This window comes from Episyrphus balteatus, chromosome 2 (genome assembly GCF_945859705.1).
Source record: "Episyrphus balteatus chromosome 2, idEpiBalt1.1, whole genome shotgun sequence".
Taxonomy (NCBI): Eukaryota; Metazoa; Arthropoda; class Insecta; order Diptera; family Syrphidae; genus Episyrphus; species Episyrphus balteatus.
This window is the reverse complement of record NC_079135.1, coordinates 34,620,961-34,646,025: the sequence shown is the minus strand read 5'-3', so window position 1 is coordinate 34,646,025 and position 25,065 is coordinate 34,620,961. Positions and strand designations below refer to the sequence as shown.

The 25,065-nt window shown below is 32.0% G+C and overlaps 2 protein-coding genes across 8 annotated transcripts in view; one reads left to right on the top strand and one right to left on the bottom strand.

Annotated features, from left to right (window-relative positions):
* Positions 1 to 933: 933 nt before the first annotated feature.
* On the top strand, positions 934 to 6,351 carry LOC129910722 (histone deacetylase HDAC1). The gene is made up of 5 exons (XM_055988212.1): positions 934 to 1,183; positions 1,546 to 1,658; positions 4,687 to 5,618; positions 5,680 to 5,978; positions 6,044 to 6,351. The coding sequence occupies exons 1-5, from the start codon at positions 1,141 to 1,143 to the stop codon at positions 6,106 to 6,108; spliced, it is 1,452 nt and encodes a 483-aa protein (XP_055844187.1). The 5' UTR covers positions 934 to 1,140; the 3' UTR covers positions 6,109 to 6,351.
* A 4,370-nt stretch (positions 6,352 to 10,721) lies between these two features.
* Positions 10,722 to 25,065, bottom strand: part of LOC129910387 (axotactin) — a 127,949-nt gene continuing 113,605 nt past the window's right edge. For 3 of the 7 annotated variants that reach the window (XM_055987756.1, XM_055987758.1, XM_055987757.1), the window contains exons 19-20: positions 24,843 to 24,997; positions 10,722 to 11,235 (exon numbers count right to left, since the gene is read on the bottom strand). In XM_055987756.1, coding sequence (XP_055843731.1) covers positions 10,867 to 11,235; positions 24,843 to 24,997 — 524 coding nt within the window. In that variant the 3' untranslated portion in view covers positions 10,722 to 10,866. The other 4 variants (XM_055987761.1, XM_055987759.1, XM_055987760.1 and 1 more) reach the window with 4 other exon arrangements.

The window sequence follows — 25,065 nt, the reverse complement described above, 5'->3', positions numbered from 1 at the left end:
CTACGTAAGTTGAGTTTATTTTTTTAACGTTAGCCCTAAGAATTATTTTTTTTAGATTTAAAAAACATTTTCGTGTAAATAAATCGATGTTTCTTTTTTTTTTGATATTCCAGTGGCAATATTCGGGTTTTTCTCTATAAAATCAACAAAGTTTCCATTTCGTTGCCCTAGGATTGGTTTACCTTATATATAAATATTATGTAGGATATAAGATTTGTTTTTTGTTGATTTAATAATAATTTAATATTTTTTACAGAATATTTAAAACGTGCATTTTCCTTCAAAAGATCAGTTCCCTATTAAAACAAAGACAGTTTTTCTATTAAAAAATTATTGCCGATATCGATTTTTTGAACAATAGAAATTTTTCCAGGGAAACTATATTGCCGATAGAGGTGATCCCAACTAACACAACAGCTTCTTTAAATTGAAATCTCGGAGGTTCTACTTTTTAAACAGCTGGGTACCAGTCTAACAATTTTGCTTCTGTAAAGCTTTATACATGCTTCTTTTGCTTCTATAAAGCTTTATAGAAGCAAAATTGTTAGTTGGGTACTGCCTTAAACAGAAATATTTCTACTTTTATCATTTTCAGCCCAATTCCTGTTTGGGTACTCTGTGGGAATGATGTAGTTTTGTACATTATTTTTGACAAAAGTAGAAATATATCTGTTTTAGGCAGTACCCAAACAGACCTATTATTATTAGTAAGGCCCTTTATGTTTAACTTAAATATTTACAGGGACGCATATTTTTTTAGTTGCAGGCAGTAAGCAAAAAGACCTAATGTGGCTTCTACCTTACAAAAATAATTTAAAACCGCTTAAAATGAATCTCACCACCTAGCAGATACACAAACCATTTGAACTGTAACAAACTTCACGTGTGGTAAAATTATTCACCTCTGTCACTTGCTGCCATTTTTATTTTCGCTTTTCTTTATATTCTTTGATAGACGCGGTTGTCGTTGCCCATTCCCAAAAATAATTCGGAGTTTCTCTCCACGATTTGTTGGAATTTTCAACAAATAAATAATAATTAACTTATGATACCAGTTGAATATCCTTTTAATTAAAATAAAAACTATTAAATATTTTTTTAAAAATTGTGCCAAAGTGATTGTAAAAGAAACAAAACAAAATGCAAGCCCACAGCAAAAAGAGAGTTTGCTATTACTACGATAGTAAGTTTTTTTTTGTATTTATTTATAATAATTTTGTCTATTCTTTTGTAGAAACAAATGAAAAAATAAATTATCTTTGTATTTTAATGATTATTATAACAATTTGGAGGCAAACAAACCCAAATCCAATCAAATTATCTAAATTGAATGTTTTAAGTCGACTGTCCGTATTTTGGGTACACTTTTTTCTACTGCCGCCATTGAAGTTGTGGCGAAAATTTGTCGCCGCATTTTTTCTTCTACTGCAGTAGCTTGAACTTTTCTGTATAATTGCGCGTGGATAGACGCGGACAGTCGCTTTAAAATTAAAAAAAAAGGAAATTTTTAACTTGGATTTTTAATTTTTTCACTTTTGCTTGCAGGCGATATTGGAAATTATTATTATGGACAGGGACATCCCATGAAGCCGCACCGCATACGTATGACACATAATCTTCTATTGAACTATGGTCTCTACCGAAAGATGGAAATCTACGTAAGTTAAAAATTAAATTTGCATAAGAGATATGTAACTATATTTTTTTTTATATTAGGTACTTGTAGCCATAATTTTGAGAATTTTATTGTTCCTTTCCTTTTTGCAAACAAAGACTCAAAAGTTTTAATTCTTTCACTACCAAAAGAAAAATATCATAAACTGTTGTTTAAGGCTTTAAGAATAGCCTAACAGCTCTTGCTTACTTATAGGGGTTTCCGACCCATGAAGGCTGCCTTTACTAGTTTGATTCAAGAGCTAGCAGTCAGCAAAAGCTGCATGATACATAAAAGTCGAACAGTTATGTTTATTTTTTCATTGAAAGTCAAGCAAATATGAAAACTTTCGATGGGTGTTTAACAAAATGTTCTCAAACCCTCTTTTATAAATCCAATTCCCTATTGCCAAACTTACTCATATTCCCAAAATACTTAAATGCATCTTTTACTAACTTATTCTTTCGCTGTAAGTCACTTATATCTCCTACGCAATATGAATTCGTGGCCTTTACCATTTCAGCACTTGAGGCTGGGTTGGAAGTCAATGTTACCAATTTTAGCAAGGCCCTTATACCTACATTGAAAAACATTCTTATGGTGTGTGTTTCAGAAATACGTTCTCAAATCCGTTTTTAGGTCCCCTCCTCTTCACTTACCACTTTTGATAATGGAATTGTCATCATGCAGTCCCATATCTTATTATTTATGCTGACGATACTTAATTTTGTTAAAGAATCATCGGTTAATGATTCCAAGCCTATTCAGCTTGAACTTGACATGTTTACCAAATGCCAATCAATAACCTATTCACGTAACCGCATACTGGGTGTGTTTTTTTTTGCAAAGTTATCCGCAGAAAGGGTTTCTAAAATACTAACACTGAATAAAAATTTATATGCAAAAAAACACAGCTAATATCTCCTTCCCGTTACTACTTAGTCTACAAACAACCCTTTCCCATAGTTGAAACGATTCCAAACCTTGGTTACATATGTGATAATTCATAAATCTAACTACACTCGGTTTTGTAAACAATGTTCCAAAGAATTCTTTAACCTTGTGACTTGCTCCCTCTATATAAACTTGGTTAGACCTTTCCTTGAACATGCCTGTCAAGTTTGGTCACCATATCACCATTAATACTTCCACTCTATCAAGATCGTTTAAAACCAATTAATTTGAACTAACTAGCTAGTTTTAAGTTACATGAAGTTGTTGTAAATTGAATTAAGCGCAATATATAGGGGTGCTCAAAAATAACCAATAAATACAAAAATGAATATAAACATGCATCGAGATCTTCTGGTCGTAGTTGCAAGAAAATAAAAAAGGCAACGGTGCTATCTCAGCACATTTCAGATGGCAGACTTTCGGGACCCTGTTTCTTGACGCATTACAGCTCTCTCAAACAAGAAAATCAAGACTATTCCTTTTTTTTTTCAAACAAAACAAAATTTTTCTAAAACCAAATCTACTTTCAAGTCTGTGAGACAATTACGGGCAGAATATATGTATGTATCTACAAAGAAAAAAGAAACTATGCGCATTCTCAAAATTCTATCCGTAGATGGAATCAAATAAAATCTCTTACCGTCACTTTATTAAACTTAATGAAGTTAAGAAACTCACAAATATATGATCTGTTGCTTTAGCTTTAGTACTGCCAAAATTTCAAAGTGGGAAAACCCCAACAAAACTTGATAAAACTTTCACTACAAACTACATAAACCTGAAGCTAGATAATAATGTCATTCAGAGTAATTATCAATTCCATACGTAGAAAAAAAAAAGCATAGAAGTTTCTTCGCTTCACTGGTCGAAATTCGAGTCGGCTCGTTATAGTGTTGTTTTGCCAGAAAAGGGAACAAACAAAATATTATATACAAATTGAAATCGCCATTATATTTTCATCCTAATTCGTATTAGGTCTTATCGGAACGATGTATGATATTACTTTTTTAATGGGGATTCCAGGGTCTCTCCCTTAAACATTGCAATACCAAATTAGTAGGTTGTGGCTCCTACTGTTATACAAAGCATTTTCATGTCAGCTGCCGTTAATTTACTCTCATACTTTCTGCTCCTTGTTCAACATTGTTAATCGTTTGGAAGTACTACCGCGGTGTAGATCCTTCCTTTCAGCTTTTTGATCACAGATGATAGCAAAATTTTCCCTTATTTTCATAAAACTTAAGCTTACACGATGATTGATATAATCATCATAAGTGCTCTTTTAGATTCTTGCTAAGCTTATTTCCACTGAACCTTTGGAAAATGATTCTCATCTTATTTTTGGTTGCAAAAAAATGAAACCTGTGTGAACATCACATTAACGTTTTGGCTAAATTGAGAAAAAAACAATCTCTCCAGTAAAAACAATAACTAAATGGGGCAAAATACTATTATTTAACGTTTGTAACTGAACGTTGTGTTTAGTGCTAGGTCTAATTGAACTAAGCCTATTTTTATACGATTAAGCTTAGAATTAGATCTTTTTGTTTTAAGATGGCTATCTACTTTTAGGGCAACATTTAAAGAATTAAAAATCTTTAGTAAATCATGGTCCATTGCAGTGATTAAATTCTGAAAGAGTACAATATGTTTGCGAGTTTTCTTAAACGAATGTCTGGTTTTATAAAAATGTTGTGTAATAGTACTATAATTGAAACTTTTGACATAATTTTATAACGTTACAGCCAAGAAAGAATAACGTTACATTGCGTTATTAAGGGTGCGATAAATAAAAACACTTAAGTTAATTTTAACCTTACGCGTTACTTTTGTTAGTTCCATTTTCTGACTTGGAGAAAATCATGACCAAGTTCGCGCTGAACAATTAAATAATCGTTTCACCTTTGAAATTCAGGCTCACATTGTCGAACAAGAACAATTTACACCGATATCCATTATCCATCATTTATGTGGGAAGCCACGATGCAAAATAGAGAATAAATTATTTATTTTTACCTTAATTTTAAGTTGAAATTAACTTCTTTTAACTGTGACACATTTATTTTTACAAACAACAGAGACCTCATAAAGCCACCGCAGACGAGATGACAAAATTCCACTCCGACGAATACGTACGTTTTCTGCGATCAATTCGCCCAGACAACATGACCGAGTATAATAAACAAATGCAAAGGTTCAATGTTGGCGAAGATTGTCCAGTATTTGATGGCCTCTACGAATTCTGTCAGCTTTCAGCTGGTGGTTCAGTAGCAGCTGCCGTCAAGCTCAACAAACAAGCCTCTGAAATTTGTATTAACTGGGGTGGTGGTTTGCATCACGCCAAGAAATCCGAAGCGTCAGGATTTTGTTACGTAAACGACATCGTCTTGGGTATATTGGAACTTTTGAAGTATCACCAGCGTGTGTTGTACATTGATATCGATGTCCATCACGGTGATGGAGTCGAGGAAGCTTTTTACACCACCGATCGTGTTATGACAGTGAGTTTTCACAAATACGGAGAGTATTTCCCCGGTACAGGTGACCTGCGGGACATTGGCGCCGGTAAGGGCAAATACTATGCCGTCAACATTCCTCTGCGCGATGGTATGGATGACGAAGCTTACGATTCGATATTCGTTCCGATCATCTCAAAGGTGATGGAGACTTTCCAGCCAGCTGCCGTGGTATTGCAATGTGGAGCTGATTCACTGACGGGCGATCGTTTGGGTTGCTTCAATCTCACTGTCAAGGGCCATGGAAAGTGCGTAGAGTTTGTGAAGAAATACAACCTGCCGTTCCTTATGGTTGGAGGTGGTGGTTATACAATTCGAAATGTATCGCGTTGTTGGACTTATGAAACGTCGGTGGCGTTGGGAGTAGAAATCGCTAACGAACTGCCGTACAACGATTACTTTGAGTATTTCGGTCCTGACTTTAAGTTGCACATTAGTCCAAGCAACATGACGAATCAGAATACCAATGAATATCTCGAAAAAATAAAAAATAGGTGAGTTTATTCTGATGAGATTGTGTATGAATTTTTTCTGAATTTAGTTTTTGTTTTTCAGGTTATTTGAAAACTTAAGAATGCTGCCGCATGCTCCTGGTGTCCAAATCCAAGCAATACCCGAGGACGCCATCAACGATGAGTCCGAGGATGAAGACAAAATCGATAAAGATGAAAGACTGCCGCAAAGTGACAAAGACAAACGAATTGTTCCCGATAATGAATTCTCTGATTCGGAAGACGAAGGCGAAGGTGGTCGTCGTGATCAACGTTCATTCAAAGGGCAAAGAAAACGACCGCGATTAGATAAAGAACAAAAAACCGAAAACGCGGAGCCCAAAGACGAAAAGGAGAGTAAAAGTGAGTATGATTAAAAAAATAAAAACTATATTTGTTTGGGATTACTCATTTTTATTTTATTTCAGTGGACATAACAGAGAGTGAGGAAGCTATAAAAGCAGATGAAACAAAAAAGGATTCTAATATATAATTAGACAACTATCATTAAGTAATTGTATTATTTTATGTAAGAAGTCTAATTAATGTACAATAGTAATTTTTTTTGTAATGAAACAAAATATCTCTGCATAGCACGACAGGCGAATTTTAAAATTATTGAACCTTATTCTGTGTACTTTTAGTAAAAAAATAAAAGAAAGAAAAATAATTATAAATAAAAAAAAACAACAACAACCGATCAAATGGTTTAAAATACATTTTTTTAAATAACAAATATCTATTTAGTTTTCTTAATTTGGTTTTACATTTATCTTAAAGTTTAAATGCTGAAAGATTATGGCTCGCAAGTTGCTACAAACCTGCTAACTAACATTTTGGTTATATCTCCATTCTCAAACAGAAAAAAAAACTTTTTTTTTTCTCACACAGTGAACTTCGACGTAAGATTGCTTCTACAATATGATGGTTACAATCAAGATTGAGTGCTCATTTTATAGATAATTAGAAGTAGTACAATTCATTTTCAATAAATTTTCCAAAAAAATCAAAAGTTAGTTCGATATTTGAACAAAATATCATTTTGCCCCCACCTTGCGAGACAAACCCGGACTTGGACCAACTATAAAATTGAATTTAATCACCTTACAGAATTTGTTTACCTTTATGGAATTTTTTTTTAGATAATTTTTTTGTTAATAAGTCTGTTCTTGGTCAATTTTAGTTTAAGTGAGTAAAAATGGAGCTATTAAATATAAACGGCTTAAATATGGCGGCTGCTCTCGACCACTTATCATCCCAACAAATTGAATTTTATGATAAGGACATATACCCGAACATATTCCATCAAACACATTTTGTCCCGCGATTTCATGACCATTTTTTGTCTAATTTGCCTGAACTATGTTTCAATATTACGAATTGACTGTCTCCGGTGTAAATTTATTCTTTTTAAGATTATCTTAGCTCTGTTGAAATGGAAAAACTAAAGATTAAAGAAATGTTCTGTCCTAGAATTGCTTAGAAAATTTAGTAGACGTAAGAAAAAATAAATTGCAAACCTGAATAAGTTACTGCTTGTACTTTGACTTAAGCAAATTTGTATTATCTTTTGAAAAAAACTTTTACGAGAATTTTGTATGCTTAAGATTTGGGTCGGATTGGTGTGCTAGCATCTAAAACCTTCTATTTGATGCTTTCGATACTCGATTGTATGAAGTTGCGTGCTGGGTACACAGTTTGCCCATTTAAACATGGTAAGTGGCACTTAAGGTGCTATAGGTATGTATCTTTTACTCGACTAGGAAACTCGAGTTTTTAGATTTATGAGTTCGTGGAGCTCAGTTGGGTCAAAATTTTATTTTAGTTTCATTTAGCATATAAATATAACAGGGGTTGGTGTTATAATTCTGTAAATGTGAAAATTCTATTCCTAAATTCTCTAGGTATTCCAAAAATCAGTATTTTAATATTTTTAAAATCAGAAATTCTGTATTTTAAAATTTTGTTACTACAATATTCTGGGTTTCAAAATTCTGATTCTGATAAAACAAAAATTCGCAGAGTTTCTGTAAGGACATAACCTCTCTGAGAATAATTTTTTTTTTGTTCCACCTTCGACAGTAAAACTATTTTGAGATATAATCAAGGGTCACATTTTTCTTTGCACAATTTTAATAAATAATATTCTTATAAAACCAACGCTCATGTAATTTGTTTACAGTAAGGAACAAAATTTTAAAAGAAATAATACATTTACTTTACATACGAGCATTTGTTTCATGGTGACGATGGATTGTCCATATTAAATAAAAAGATTATAAAAAATATCCATGCTGATTTTAATTTATTTTTACATACATGGTACGTATATCGCAATAAAACAAATTTAAGAACCAATTTTCTTGTTCGTCCAACTTAAGTTGTATAATGGCAACCCAGTTTGAGAACAATGTATCGTAGGATATTATCTAACCTACTTTGCTGGCAACTACTTCAAGGATTGCAGTCAACTTCAACTACTCTATTTATGGAAAACCTTAAGCGTGAAGAATTAAAATGGTTCGTCTTGCTCCTCTTCCTTTTTCATCCACTTCCGTTTCCCGTTTCCCTTTTGCTTATTTAGTGCCGACTGGCTGACTGACTAGCTGACTGGCTTATTGCCATTGGTGTCTGTCTGCACTAGACTATGCGGAGTTCCGATGATAATGAACAATCAATTTCCAAGCCAACTCTCGAAGGGATGATGTTAATTGGAAAATTTACTGAAAGATATTGGCTGAGGGAATGGGGAAGTCTTGAGCAAACATCCTTTCTGCCGTTATCATCAACGTTGCATTGTTATAGATCAACAGAATCTTTAAAGTTCTCACTCATCTCCTTCGCCATGCAATTTTGTGTTGGTTTGTTGGACGACGACGACGACTACGAAGCTGATGTCGACAACGACGACGACGATGCTAATTAAAAATTGTTTTATTATTATTTTGATGTAATCATTAATTTATGAGAATGGTGGGTTGGAAAGGGAAAGGATGGGAACCCATACAGTCCCAAGGTCCTGGTTATGGTCTGAAGAAAAACGTCTCTGCTAACAGAGAGCTAAAAGATGTTTATGAATTTCCACTGAGTGCTAGAGTGTTATTTGGGGCGAAGACTTACTCGTACTTCAAAATGACTTAAGGTATCCAAACTCTATACCTATACGTTCCTTGGAGTAAATTTGATTGTTTTGGTACCTAGCTCCTTGGTAATTTTATGTGAGGGAATAATACAGCAACAACGTGACAAAGAGCAAGCAGAAAGAATGTCGATGTCGAGGGAGAAGCTTAAGAGTGTCTTATAGTTGAACGTTATGGTGTTCTGAAGACCATGCAGATACGTTTGACAGCGTTAAAAGCAGGTTGTGGAACGTTGAATCCCAGGATTTTGTAAAACACTCAACTTCTCTCTATCCATGTGTTTTTCGTATAACTATATACAGAGAGCGAGGAGAATGCATCACTTGAACAAGGCAGGTAAGTTAGGTTGGTAGGTGGTACAAAGGTGAAAAAGATGCAGTGAACGTGGTGAATGAGCGAATAAAGATTTTTATCGGTGACAGTTTAACGTTGGTTCCCTGAGTTTAACAACTTTTCTGAAAGCTTCTCATATACATATATACACTATGTGCTCGTATTTTCAAGATCTAATTATGTTGCTTTCTATAGATGAGTGAGTTTAATGGTATATTTCTTAAGCAGAGGGGTATAAGGAAGGTCGAAAGTTCTATTTCACAGGGAACTGAGAATTATTACCAGGAACTAATATTTTTGATGAGGAAATTAATATTGTGTGTAGTTTTTTTTTTGAAAATATAGTTTCAACCATCGTTAAGTCTTTAGATAGTTATAGTTTTGAGTTTAGTTTTCTTTTTTATTGTTTATTAAATGGAATTTTTTCTAAAAATATAGTCACTTTAAGAGGTTCTGAGTGGAGCTTTTACTCTCCTAAAAATTTTAGTGGCACATGGATCAGTAGTTTTTTTTATTGAAATCATATTAATTTTTTCATCTATGGACCATTTTTACTTACTTATTGTTTCAATATTAGCTACTTAATTGCCTTCTAAGCGAATATGAAACTGGTGTTTTATTTAATGTGTAAGCTTGGTGCCGATTCAAGGTGAAATAAACTGGCGCAACTTATCGAAGGACACTTGAGTAGGTTCAGAAGCGTTAGGGACTGAATATTTAGGCCAGTTTGCGTCTCTGATTGGTTGGCTGTAAAAAAAAATCCTTTCAATTTACGTAATTTTTTTGGAAAGTTGAATAAATTGGAAAGATAGGCAAATCCCTAACTCGATTTGCTCGTTTACCCAAATTTCTATTCAGAAAATTACGCCGACTAAATACTTAGTCCCTTATGTTTTGCAGAATTTAATGTTGTCGTTACAAAAATGCTTGAAGTTGTAAAATTTTAGCAACAAACTGCCTTTTAGGAGTTCCCATAACGACACTGTCAATTGTGTGGCGTTGGTTAGGAATAGCATTACAGTGACCTCGGACTGCAACAACATATGAAAGTTTTAGTAACAATTTACGTTAATCTTACAGAACTGGCTTACAGTTCACTATACACCAGCAAAAGTATGATCAAAAAAGTTTTCAACGGTCGAATTGAAACTCAACTCTAAAGTTAGCCAAGAGTTTGCTTGCAGGTAACGAAATAGTAAATAAAATAGCCCTTAAGAATTCCCAAAAATTAAAAGTTCAATAAAGTAAGTTTATAGCTCACAGATAATAATTGGCATCAAATATTTCTTAGGCAGGACTTATACACGTAATTCAATTTTTACGTATTAAAGTTATACTCAAGCAAGCGACTTCTGTAAAATTTACTAGTATGGCCTGGACAACTCTTAAAAAAGCTATTTAGAGAGCTTTAAACAATAATGTGTAATACTTACTTTAAAGCCGCATGTCTTTGTGTTGTCTTAGGTTCTTATGGTTCTCGTCTATGATGAAACTTAATATTGTTATATAAATCAGTTGGCTGGTGATACTTACACTATAACACATTTGCATCCTTAATTCCATTTTATTTATAAAAATAAACATCAATTTCAACTTTACAAATTTGTATTTATTATATATTTAAAAAGGATTTAGAATACTAACCTACAATTATTACTGGGGATAATTAAACATAACTAAACATTAAACTACAAAAATAATTTTTTTTTTAACAAAGAAACCTCAACTCGTATAAAGGACGGATAGACTCCAAAATCGGTACAATATAAGTATCAAATTTAATCTAATGAAAGAACCGATTCTATGCTATTTCGATTTCTTGGCTCCAATCGTGGTCCACCTATATAACTTATTGGATTTGAAAATTGTCGATGGGATTCATCGATAAAAACAGGTGCTGTATTCGTTTTAGGATTTCGCTTTGTGACAAATGGAGCTATTTCGATATTTGATATTTGATAAGTAGATTCATTCGGTGGTGATGGTATTTGATGGTGGATTTGAGCCGGACTTAGAGGACTAATAGATCCATCTAGTGTTGATAGATCTTCTGCTGAAAACAATGGAGCTGTTCCTTCAGTTGTAAAATTGTTGTTTGGAGGATTTTGTTCTAGGCTTTTGATGTTGTCCAGTTGTGAAGTATCATCCTGTGATAGCACAGTTTTAGCGGTTATCAGGAGGATTTATGTTTTTTTTTTTTTTAAGAAATACTTTTTTTGCTCTTAGGATTGCTAATCAAAATATAATGATTGAAGGACAAAACGGCATAAAAATGATGAACCCAATTAAAAAGAAAGAGAAAAAAAACAATAGTAAACATAACAATGATGAGCATTTTATTGAACTTATAGGACAAAGCACAAATGTGTAAAAAGATTAAAAATTCTTTTTTTTGAGAATAATGAATGAATTTACAAATCACACATTGGTTTGATTTAAGCAGAAATTGAAACATGTATTAATTATATTTGGATAACAATTTTATATTTATAAGATAAAGAGTACACTTATGATGATAAGCTCTAAAAAACACAAAATAACTATAAGTACCTATACATTTACAAGTAATACTTAATTTTTTTTTTTGCTTATATAAGCTTCAAAAAAAGTAGTTGAAAATCACAACATGCGGACACGTTTTTATAAGATCTTTGAGGTAGATTATAAAATAATTACAAATTTATTCGAAATCCCAAAAAGACATGATATTATATCAAAAAAATGTTGGGGACAAAACAGAACCTTGAGGTATCCCACAAAAAAGAGTAGAGACAAAACGGAGCCTTGAGGTATCCCATATCCCATCCTTCCAATGAATCCTTTAAAAAATTTTAAGTACCGAAAATTTTTTGTTATTACTATCCAATAAGTCTGTCAATCCAAACACGTACCTACATCAAATTCCAAGCTGTTGCAACGTTGTTGTTCGTAATATTTCAATTCATGCAGAGAAATGCTCTTTTTCAACTCAAATGTATTCAATAATTTTTTTTATTTCTTAATACCATAATAACGCAGGGTTTTTCTTTTTTTTTTTCCTTCTCAATCAATACTACTTGATATCATAAGTACCTTTTTTCAATTTAAAAAATAAATAAATTTAAAAATACATCAACCAAGTAAAAAAAAAAACCATCCAACTTATTCATATAAATTTTAATAATGTCCTTGAACGCCATATTATCCCAATACCATCAACACACAAGTTAACCCAGATTCGCAAAAAGCATTAATATGAATCATTCAACAACCATTAACAGTCCCATTCAGCTATTCAGCATCCGGCTTGAATGGTAAAATCATTCACTTTTCTAATTGCCAAGAGTAAGAAGGGTGGTAGATGTTTGTTGTATTCTTTTTTCGCCCTACATTTTTTTTTTCTTCTACACTTTTTTTTTTTCAAAAGAATGCTATGTATTCTAAGCACTAAGAGTGTCTCTTTAAAGTTCAAGTTTGACATTTCCTGCTCCCATTTTGAAATATAATACAAAAAAACCATCAAGTTTCCCCTCGACCTATTACAACATAGTATACAACAATATAGTATAACAGTAGCCTAAGCGGCAAAAGCACGCTAAAAACGTCAATGCAAACAAACACTGGCTAACAGTAAAAGTAGCACAACTTCGGGATGGAAAACTTTCAATTTTCAAACATTGGGTCATATAATAGTGACAGGCCTGTTCCTCTGAAAACCACCACCCCCCTGCTGCTTGTGTTGCTTCCACAAGCCAACACAGCTATGATATGGTTTGCCACTCAAAAGCGGCAACAGGCAGAGAGCATTTAATGTTACAACACTCAACAGATTGGCACTTGAAGGACTCATATTTACACAAAAGTTAATGGCTTTTAAGTTGTGAACACAATTTTTCGTTTGTTTTTCCGTTATTTCCGTTGTTCCTTTGTGCGTGAATGGTAGCGGTAATGGATGTGTATGTGTGTATGATTGTTTTTTCTTCATTTTAATGGACGGCATGGGCAAATAGATTTTTTTTGTGTTGTATATTTTGCATTTCCTGTCAAGTGTAACATGAGTTTAAATATTTAAAAAAGTAAAGTGGATGTATGTACTATGTAGGTTAGATTTTTTTTTTTTTTTTTTTTTATTTTTGAAGACTTTTGAATTAACTTTATAGAAATTCAAGATGGCGGATTTTTTTTTGTTGGTCCTTCAAACAGACCGGAAGTAAGAGAGCTCAAGAAGGCCAAAATGTATTGTTGTCATTATTTAATATTACATGACGTGTCCCGGAAACACTCCATTAAACCAAATCACCAGAAATATGTAACTTTACGCAAAGTACAGGGTGTTCTAAAGTGATTGAAAGAATAATGAGGTTTTTTTTGGAGAAAATATTATATTTAATAATAATAATAATGTTTTGAGTTGACCTGAGGAGAGGGAATTAAAGTAAAGTAAAAAAAAAGGGTAAAACAATTTCTTCGAAGCTACCTAAGTCATTTTTAATATCAAAGCTAATAAAATATAATGTGAATTATAAACATCAAAAGATAAAAATTTGTACAAAATCAGTTTAATTGATGTTAACGCCTGTTGATCTAAATGTAGGTAGTGTGGATCGGTTGTTTGGAAGGCACACTCTGGGTCGACGGACTATTAAGTTTTACTGACACTCTTGGTGTGTGGATTCGGTACTCTTTTTTTAGAGTTGTATGTCGGATGTCGAGTGGTCAACGAGTGATTAGATTTAGTACTACGCTGGATCAGGAGAAGACTAGATATATAGTAAGTTACGGAATGTTACGCTTCATTACAATTCCTAAAAAAAAATTGGTGGTTACGGCTGGATTTGAACACGAAACACCTGGTTTGACAATTCATCGCATTAACAATTGCGAACCGGGCGGGGGTCCTGCACTGTTTGAATTTTTATCGTGGACTTCTGTACATTAACCTCATTATTTGGAACATAAGCATTGCTAAGAACTTGCATTAAGTCCATTTTTATTTAGGTGCGAAAACTCACTTTGAATTAATGGCTGTTCTTCTACTACTGTCTACTTTTTCTACCTCCGTTGAACTATTTTCAAAATCCGTAAATTTTGAACTTTATTGGTCGGAAGCCAAAGGACGAATTTGAAGTTCACTTAAAATGCTATCAGATCCCAAATAAATAGACAATGTTGAAATGCCAGCGCAGAGAAGACGGTTGAATTTCTTACCCGACTTCTTAGTCGGGTATGTCAAATTTGTTTAACCGGTATGTAAGTATGTATGTTCATTTGTTCCATCAAATATTATAAACTACTGATCATAATTTTACAAATGAGGTATCGTTGGAAGCGCCCTGCTTGGCTGCTGCTTATAGGCTGTTTGACGTTACATTAAATTGATTATTGCGCCCTCTACAGGCAAAAGTCTTGCAGTAGTTTTTTTTTTATGTAAAGCTACTGTGGAAAAACTTTACTCCACAATAATTTTAATTAAAAAATCTTTGGTTTTGTTAAGGTATGTTACTTTAGTGTACTCAATTATGGCAAATACTGGATTGGCTTTTTCGGACATTCCGGACATTTTTAAAGTTACGTCTACTTTTTTTGTCAACACCCTATGCGCGTTTATTTTTGGTTGTTCTGTTTTTTTTTTGTATCTAAATGAACAATAAAACCTCAACATGGAGCTTTGTACGTATACGACAACATAATGTAATATTCTACCCCACTTGGCTGGTTGAAAGGATTTTGTTTGTTTGCCATCACATATGAACCATTATATACCTTATACTATGTACTCCACCTCTGCCGGGCAGCCCAGCCCCTTAAATGTTAGAAGCGCAATAAAAACAACTTAAGGTACAATCACGATAAATTTACACGTTAGTATGAAATGTGGTTATCCGGGGGACTTATGTGCCGTTAGAAGTTTATGTTTGGTAGAGCAGGAGTTCTATGCCAGGAGTAGTTAGTTGTTGTTGTTGTTGTATGTTCATTTGATTCGTTTTGTTTCGTTTCGTTTTCGGGGAAAAAGCTTTATAGAGCCCATACATCACCTATGCTACGCTACCACCGAATGTAAACACAAACACTTTCTGAAGGAGCTCAGTCTTAATTGGAAACATAACAGAATTATACGCCGACATCATATATACGGCCCCAGTAGTGTGGTAGTAAAAACCAAATCGAATTTATGAATGTAAATAAAAAGTTACCTACCTATGTATATCGATGTTGCATATATCTTTTAAGGTACAACACGTGGGAATTATTACAAGACGTGAAAAATCTGTAATTCTGTGAGCTTAGCTATTATAAGGCTTTAGATATTGAGAAATTAAAAGCAATCTTTTACTAGATCGGTACTTAAACGTTAATAGATATTGTATAAACGTATTTGGTTTCTCTGGAAAAATCTATAAGCTATTTAAGTTATAATTTGTTCGTATTATGTGGAATTGGAAGTCTTGATTATATCTTAAAATATTAGGCACACCTATGTATATCAGCTTGCGTTTGAGTTCCATAGCACGTTTGAATTAAGGTTGTTTGGGGATGTTTTGAGTTCTTAATTTGTAGTTCAATATTTTTTATGATTATCGTTAAATTAAGGCAAAAATACAATTGTACGCAACATTGGCTTTTTCCGACGATTGCCACACAGAGAAAAAGACCACCTAAAATTAAGCCGATTTTTGTATGGCTTTTTGCTAAGACGACTTCCGACTTAAATTAAGCGGAAATCCACTTAATTTAAAAAGAAAAACTTCTTATTTTTATGATAATAAGAAGATTTTCATCTTAAATTAATTGGATTTCCGCTTAATTTAAGTCGGAAGTCATTTTGGCAAAAAAAAACACTCCTAAATCCGCTTAATTTTTTGTGGTCTTTTTCTTCCTTACAGGAACTAAAACTTTCGGACAAAAAGTTGCGTCTTGAGACGTCTGCTCTTTTTAGTCTTTGAATTTCAGTTTGAAGGAAAGGTGGTAGATCATAAAGTGGTTTATTTCATTAAATTCTCTATTGCGCAGCTTCTTTAAATTGAGTAACAATTCTTAAAACCACATACGTTTTATCCTTGCATAAACCTCAAGGATACAATTTTTTTTTTTCAAGTTACATAAAGAAATGCAAGTGACAAGTTAAAGAAAAAAAAAAACTTGCCATTTTATCACAAGAGACATTACCAAGAGTCTTGAATGTCCTTGATTCATAAAATGATACCGTTTCACCTGGAAATGAACAAAACAGAAGAAAGCAGTAAAAAAATTGAATACAAAAAACTAAGTTTACTGCAAACATTTTTCGTTAATGCTTTTCAAGGACTTTGGTAAAATGTTGACGAAAAATTTCCCTGCACATATATTTGTCCATGTACGTACGAATGTATACGTTTTTGGGGTAGTTTACTTTTGCATTATTACAAACCCATATGATGACAAGGATCTGCAGCAGTAAAAGTTGCATTTTTGTATACATTTTTTTCATTTTTATTTATTTTTTTTTTTATTCTGAAGTTAAAGTAGGCATCACTTCATAAACAATAAATGCATGCATTAACTTTTATAAAAGCTCCCATAACATAACGAGTGCTCTTCACCGCGCCAACAATGATGGGTGTTGTTGGGTGTCCTTGGGCGAGGTACAACAGAAATGTAGCAGAGGTTTGGTGTGTACAGATATCTCCACCTTCGTCAACTACATACTATTGCTGCTGCTTCTGGTACTGCTTTCTGCTGCTGATGCATAAAACTATTTTTGTTGCATTCAACAATCTTGTGTGTGCACTAATGGAAGTGCATAGCTTGCTTGCACCTAACATAGCAAGAGAATGCAATAGTTTTCGTTTGAAATTTAGAGGTTATGTTCTACAAAGGATATTGTTGGATTGTATTTCTAGGACTAAGTTCTTTCGCGTAGTATAGTTTGTGTGTGTTTTGTTTTTTTTTTTTTGCATCTTCGTCCTTTCCTTTTCTCTCAGTATACTTGTTAACCTGACATGCATTTAGAGAAAAACAGAGGCCATACGTATGCTTATGGAGGTTAAGTTGTTGTTAAAATGTAGGCTATACCAGGAAGCAGAATGTTTAGTTTCTGCGTTGAGATGCCGAAGGAGCTGAAAAAGGACCCATATAAGCACAAGCGTTTACTAGTTCACGTGTGAACACTTGACATGGATTTTAATTTGTTGCATTTAATTTAGTTTTCTCTCAGACTTGCTGGGTGGTGCTGGTGGTTGATGGGCTAAAGGTTTGACAGGCAACATACAGCAGCACGAATCATCAAAAATGTCATTCTAAAATTGTGTTGCTCTTTAAAAATGTGCACGTTTCGAATTTAATTTAAAATGTTTTTGCCTTTTCGTTGATTTTATTTAATTAATGAAGGAAGCATAAGTTTGAATGTTTTTTTTTTCTTTTTCTTAATTTATAGGACATGAATGTCAGCACGTTGTCGTTTCAGTTTTAAAGATATAAAGTGTGAAGATGCTCACATGATAAATTTTGTACAGACGTAAAATTCCTCCTTGTTCAAATGAATTAGGTACTTCATTTCTTCTCATATGAAACTTTTCTTTTAATTTTATTATTCAAAAATAAATTTTAAAGCAAAATACATTTATTTATATCACAAAAGTATATACACACACGTTTTAAGAAAAAAAACGAAGTTTTCATTTTTTTTATAAAATTTACAAAATGCTATGAGGTTCTTTTTACTAATGTCGGACTGCAATGACCATTTGTTGTGGTTTTTTTGGCATTCTGTGAACGCCTTTCATTTGGCACAGTATTTGTTGTACCAGTTTCAGTATCATTTGATTTTTGATCATCTTCGTTGTCATCATCATCGGCATTTTCTTCAATTTTAAATGGCAATTGATTGACATTATCTTGAGCAACTGGTGGTGGTCCCCATGATACTTGGCGGCTTCTCTGGCGAGCTGGTTGATTGTCAAATTTTACTTGAACCTTTTGCTGGTGATGGAAATTGTTTTTTCGGAAATCAGTTTATTTTTCTTTAATTTTATTGTTGTTTTACTTTTAAAAGAACATGCTTGTTTTCTGCATACTTGATTCGAAATTTCATGCAATTTTATCATTTCTTGTAACATGCTGTATGCTATGATACAAAAGTAATTATAAAAAAAGGAGAGAGCAGCTGATTTCAAAAATAGTTTATATAATTTAAAAAAATAAAATATATTGATTAAGAACAGCTTTTAACAAGGTTAAATTTAATAAGAAATTTTAAGAAGTAATTTCTTCCTACAAGACTTGTTACTTATAACACGTTTAATTTTTTGAAAATTTGTGTATGACTTCCTAAAAGCTTCTGTTAAATTCAATTACCGAGGAAGTCGAAAACTGAAAATTTGTCATCTTCGGTTTTCCTTAAGCTGCATTTATGTATTTGTAGTTTTGTTAAGTTTTGCATCCAATGTAAGGACTTCGCACCAAAAATTAAACCATTTAAAAGATCAGATATTGCTCAGCAAGAGGCATCTCGTCTGAGAAATAGCTAAAGAAACGAATAATTTACATTGGCAGCTTAGATTTGCAATTCAAAAAAGGTTACGCATACGCCACAGTGACCGTCTTAACAAATTTATCTCCGGATTTACATTAAAAGCACCTGTTTTTTACCTTGATTACTGACAGCCATTTTCCATGGTAGAAAACCACTTTTGAAAGAATGTTCCTTTGAACAGTTTACTTTGGCGTTTAAAGATATTTTGTATACAAATGTTGAATAGATTTAAAATATTTCTAATGCTTTCAAAGTGAGACAGAGCTTAAGCTAAATATTTTTTTTGTATTTTACATATTAAATTTAAAATATAATGTTGAAAATATATTTCCTTCATAGGTTAATAACAAAATATTATTCTTTTAAAGAAAATTGTTTTACATTACATTAAAAAAAAAAAAAAATGCATGAAACACCCCTCAAAATCAGCATCAATTAAAATTAAATCTAATTTCCCAAAAGAAATGATCAACTTTTTAAACACCTAATTGAAGAATGCCTCCTACGCTTCTTATCCCGAATTTAACATTCTTCATAATTCTACACCCTTTAACTTTTTAAGCTAATCATTTCAAAATTCGTAAATGAATCCAGTTTATATTATTTATCTTATATATAAAAATGAGTTCGTTAAGTGTGTGTGGCCGATAAACTCGCGTTTGGCTGGTCCGATTTTGGCAATTTTTTTTTTGTTTGAAAGGTATTAATATGTAGATGGTTTGTATCAAAAAAAAATAATACCTTTCCTCCCATCTTTACATAGCTGCCAATTTGTACGAGTAAAGAAACACTCTCGCTTAAAAAAAAAAAATACTTAGCTTAATGTGTAAACAAATTTCAAAATAATTATTAATTATTATCGTTTAAAGCCTGACTTTGGCATTTTTATTAAGAAAACATTACTCAGGATATAGCAAATCGAAAGCTGATGGTGGAATAAACCTAATCAGGAAAATACTTTACTTTATTTAAGTGTTTTTGTTTGGTCAGCAAAACATAGGGGAGAGTGGGGCACTTTCGAATACGGGGCACATTTGAACACTGCATATAAAATTTTAGTATCAATCTTTTTTAGAAGTATTTCGATATTTGAACCCGTCAACACGATATTCATAAACGTCAATGACTTTCCATCGTTATCTCGGTTGACTTTCAGATTTATAGATGGAAGGTGATTTTTATAGTGGTTTTGTATTATTTCAGTTTTTTAGTTTTAAGAGTTAAAAAAAAAATTGGTATGTGATTTCAAAACGCAATACAATTTTTGTTACTGGTTAATGAATTTTAAACTAAATGACGGTGAATTTTTAAACAAATATATAAATGTTAAATATTTATTCAACATTTTATGTCGTTGATACAGTTGGGGCAGTTTTGAACAAGTATGGTGGGGCACTTTTGAACATGTTCAAAACCGCCCCGAGCAGTTTGTATCAGACATTTTAATGACACTTGAATGTGTTTTATTTAATAAAACGTAATGTTCTTATAAAAAAATAATGAAACTAGCATTTGTGGGCAAAATTAAAGAAAAAATGGAAATATGTACATCATAATTGAAGATTTAAAATAATTGAAGATTTAAAAATCTTCAAGTTCTGCTAGACTGATTTCGATGAGAACTCGATTATATACCGCTTAAGCGTTATTGAAATTAAAGTCAAGCTACCTACACCAATTAATGCTCCTGGTACATGAAGAACATCTGCTTTCTTAACATTTGGATTTAATGTCTAGAAATATAGGTTGATCACAAAATTAATCTATTTTACTATGAGAAACCATAAATGATATGAATACCATTTTTCTAACATATGTTTTAAATGAATTTTTCTTGATTTTTGTTTTTCTTTTGAACTAATAAATGTGATAAGCTGATAACTATAGTTTAAATTTTAATGTTATTTTTTCTGAGTTTTTATTATTTGTTGCTTAATTGAATATGATTTAATAATCAATTAGGAGTTTATGTATGTTCTTTTTAAAAAAACCAATAAAAAGTTAAGTATTATTTATTCATTACAACGAAAGTAATACTGCTGTTCAAAAGTGCCCCTTCCATGTTCAAAACTGCCCAATACATGGGGCACTATTGAACATAAGAGTCTATATTGGTAAAACATCAAAATTCAATATAAATAATTTGTTTAACTAACCAAATGTTCTTTGAAATCGAAGTTCAATGTTACTGTTTAATGTAAGTAAACTTTACAGATCAAGAAAACGAACATATTTCGTTCAAGCAGTGGCGAAAGCAAAAAGTGTTCAAATGTGTCCCACTCTCCCCTACTTTAAGTATCAGTGTGACCATTTCTACATAAAGTATTTTCATATTCAATTCTTAATTTTTTGTGGATTATAACGTAAAATGGAAAACTTTAAATGGTAAACTATATAATTTGTATGCGATTTGACAGATTTTTAACTTTTAATTGCGATTTTAAATATAATGGAGAGGGAATAAATTGAGGTTTTAAGAGATCTTAAAGTTGTTTAATAAAATAATAAAAGCTGGTGAATTTCTGATCAGCAAAGGAAAATTTCTTTACACGTTGTTGCAGTTTGAAAATCTCAAGATCAGACTACAATGCGACACGGGTGCGAATTTGGCTGCACACACATGAATAGTATAATCAAATACTGATCTTCGGTCTTATTTTTACGAGTAAAACACGGGCACAATTTGGAATGTTTGCTTAAAATCGTGCAAAGCACGATTCTTGATCAAGTGGAAGGACGATTGCATTGAATTAAAAATGTTTGCGTAAACTAATGTGCCGAAGTTAAATGATCAACAAAAGTATGTGTACGAAACAATTAAACAAGGTTTTTTATCATTCAGAGTTTGGGTTTGTTTTTTCATATGTTCCCGATGGTACGGGGAAAATATTTTTGCTATTATTCATAGCAACATCTAAAAAATAAAAAAAACTGGCTCTGACTTCTTCTGGAAATAATGGTAACAGTACAGCTCACTCTGCTCTTAAGTTGCCTTTAAAACATGTAATAAATATTTCAAAAGAATTGGCAATGACCAAAGTTTTGCAGCAGTGTCAGGTTATTGTGTGGATGAGACCACAGTTGTGCACTTAAAATCAGTTGAAGCTTTAGATTTCACCTTGATAGATTTGCGATAAAGTCAAAAAATTTTGGAACAATGTTCGTGTATAAATAAATACCCCCATGTAGGGGCAAGAATTTTTTTTGTTAGATGTTTTTTCAAAACGTATTATTTTGTTCAGTATTTTAATTTTTTTTTAACTATGTAGTTAATTACCCGACGGAGTTATAGAATTCTTTCGATTAACCAGGAACTCCGCAATAGGATCGCCAATTATATTGTTTCGGAATATTAATCAACCTAAGCTTTGTAATGGTACCAGACTTGCCGTAAAGAAAATTCAAAGACGAAGATGTTTTGATTCATCGAATTTAAATGATTCCATTAGACTTGCTTTTTGATTTTAAACAATCGCTTTAACCATTCATAAAACGCAAAGCCTATTGTTGAAAATATGAGGTATTGATCTAACAAAAAAACATTAGAATAAATTGAGAAAAATATAAATTCACTTTTTCGGTTTTAAATTATTTTCACACAGGTTCAATTTTTTTCATAAATGCACTCAGCGAAGCGGGTGGGGTTAGCTAGTATATTATATATTTAATAAGCACTCAAATCCAAAACAAAATATTCATTGAAACACTCACACCTACGCTTTAGCATTAGTCTTTTTTGTCGCAACAAATTAATAAACTTGCCCCAAGTAATTTTTCCCTTCCCTCAGAAATGATATGTGTGTGTAACTCTAAAAAGTTGGTTTTTGAAAAAAAAAAAAAAAAAAAAAAAATACCAAACTCGATGAAATTGCGTGAAAGGTATTCTCTTTAACCGCAATGCCATTACCGCATTCGTATGCCCACACTTTTGCCTCATTAGATTGTGTGGTGAACAGTGCTAAATAATGTGAGGGAAGTTTTTACAGGGGAATCTCTCAGGACACATGGTCCTGAAGAAGTATTGGATTTTTTTCATACAAATTTTACCTCTTTTTTCATTAAAAAAAATAGATATTCAAATAATTAGATTAAAGACTCGATTAGAAAAATTGTAAGAAAAGAAAAAAATCTTTCAAAATATAGTTTATTTGGAATAACTGAACCCAAGCCCTATTCTCTTTGGTCTTAGTAAGCCTATTTCTCATTCAAACAACCAATTTAGGAAATCGTGTATAAAGAGTATACATTGAGTTTCTACACGAGGGAAGCTTAAATGTTTCTGAATAAAAAAAAAAAATAATAAATAAATGAGGCAGTATAATTCCTACAATGAGAGGCCCTACTGTTAATTTAATGTGCGTTTAAGTACAAAAAAAAAAGGATTCTATCACTTCTAAGTGTAGGAGTGTTGGTTTAAACTCCTATGATGTAGCAACATAAAATTTGAAAAGCTGATTTTAACTCAAGATCTCATTAAGACGGCAAATTTCAAAAGAAAATTTAAAACTTTGAATAAGAGCTCTCATAGGGAGTCAAAGAACTTTACTTTCTCCCTTTTCAAAAAAAGGTGTGTGTGTGAGAATTTGTACACAAAAGGGAATATTATAATAAAAGCGAGATTCTATTAATGTGATATTGCATGTCTAATGTTTAAAAGGGACACAAAAGTTTAATGTTTTCAAAGTTTTTCATTTAAGACAAAAGTGAAATGATATGTATCCGGATATTGACGAAAAATAAAAAAAAATATTTTTTGAGTTTAATTGAAAAAAAAGAGAAAGATGAAAATGCCCTATTGAATTAAATTACTTAGGTCAATGTCAAGGATGAAAGTTTAGTAGAAATACTGTAAATTAAAAAAACATTGCTTCCTAAGTAAACAAAATTTTTGAAATTCTCGTTTACGTTTGTGGTGCAAAATGATGGAAATGAAATTTTTCTTGTCAATAACATTTTTGACGTGATAACGTCTTATAAATCGATGAACCATGGCAGCCACCACAAAAAAGTGACGCCATTTTCTAGCGTTACACTCTCGCACTTTCGCAGTGATCAGGTGTTGTGGGTATGACAAAATGTTGATTATGGGTAGGGGAAATTTTTTTTGACAATTCTAAAGGTGCAAGGTGAAAGCTGAAAAAAAAAAATTAGGCGTCTCATACGGATTTTTTTCCAACACTGCGTTTCGAAATATGAATCTTTGAAAAATACCTACTTTTTTAGGGGTATTTTTGGGTAGTTTTTGATTATTAGCTTTTTTTGGAGCATTCAAAAAATCTCAAGGTATAATGGTCATGTAGGGCTGATAAATGTGCAAAAAATTGGAATCGTTAAAAGAGTTTTGACTGAATACGGAGAAAAATAAGTTTTTAAAAAACAGGTTTTTTGGCCGTTTTTAACCGATTTTCATCGTTTTTTATTTTTACCTTTTTTTCTTTAATAGATAGAGGAATATTATATGTATATGAAGTAATGATAGACCATGACTACGACAATATGTGTGCGAAACCCACATTCGGAGCCATAATGTGAAGCAGTAGAGTGGGAAAGTTGTGATACCATCCGAGATCATGGCTATCGTCGATAATGGAGAAGAAGAAGATTCATATATACCCAATTAATTTATCCTTTTTCCTTATTTTTGTCAATAGGAAATAAAAACATTAAAATTTGCTTTTGTTTCTTGATTATTTTTTTTATCGACTTTAGAATTTATTTTTAATAAAATTTCAAGAACAATCAAAACAAACGTATAACGAAACACATTCCATTTATTTAACAAAAACTAAATAAAAAAATAATTTATTACATTCAACAGGAGGTATTTTACAAAAAGAACAATGATGTACAGGGAGACATGAAAAAATTAAGTACAACAAAACTAAGAGGTAGATAGAGACAAACAATCATGCAGTCCATTTCAAAAAATTTGTTTTTTTTTTTTTTGAATTTTTAAACATTCAATCATTTGAAATTGAAATGGACTACAAGAAATGAGCGTGCAAAAGTTTAATTTCGTTAATGGAACTAAATTGACTCGTATGCTATGTAAAAAAATAAAATAAAACAATATGTACAAATGTTTATATCGAAAACGAAAAAAAGAAAAAAAAAAAATATTCGATTTGACATAGATTTTTTCGTTCAATAATAAATGTTAGTTAATGGCATATCACAAAAAATACTTTAATCAAAGCTTAAGAGATGAAGGTTTAATTCACTAATCGAGCATTTTGGAGCTAAGCTTTGAAGATTAGTGCTTACCGGATTCTGTGATGCTTTCGACGCTGGTGCTTCACTCTCATCAGAGTCTGAGTCATCAGCTAAGGAATTCGCCAAACTACCATCTAAAAGTGGTTCTTCGTTTGAATTCTCAGGCAGTGGATCCCACTTAAGTTCAGCATCCATTAGCTGACTATCTGCAAGTAAATTTAAAAACAAAAATCAGTGTAAATATGTATAATTGATAATAAGCAATATTTGTTTA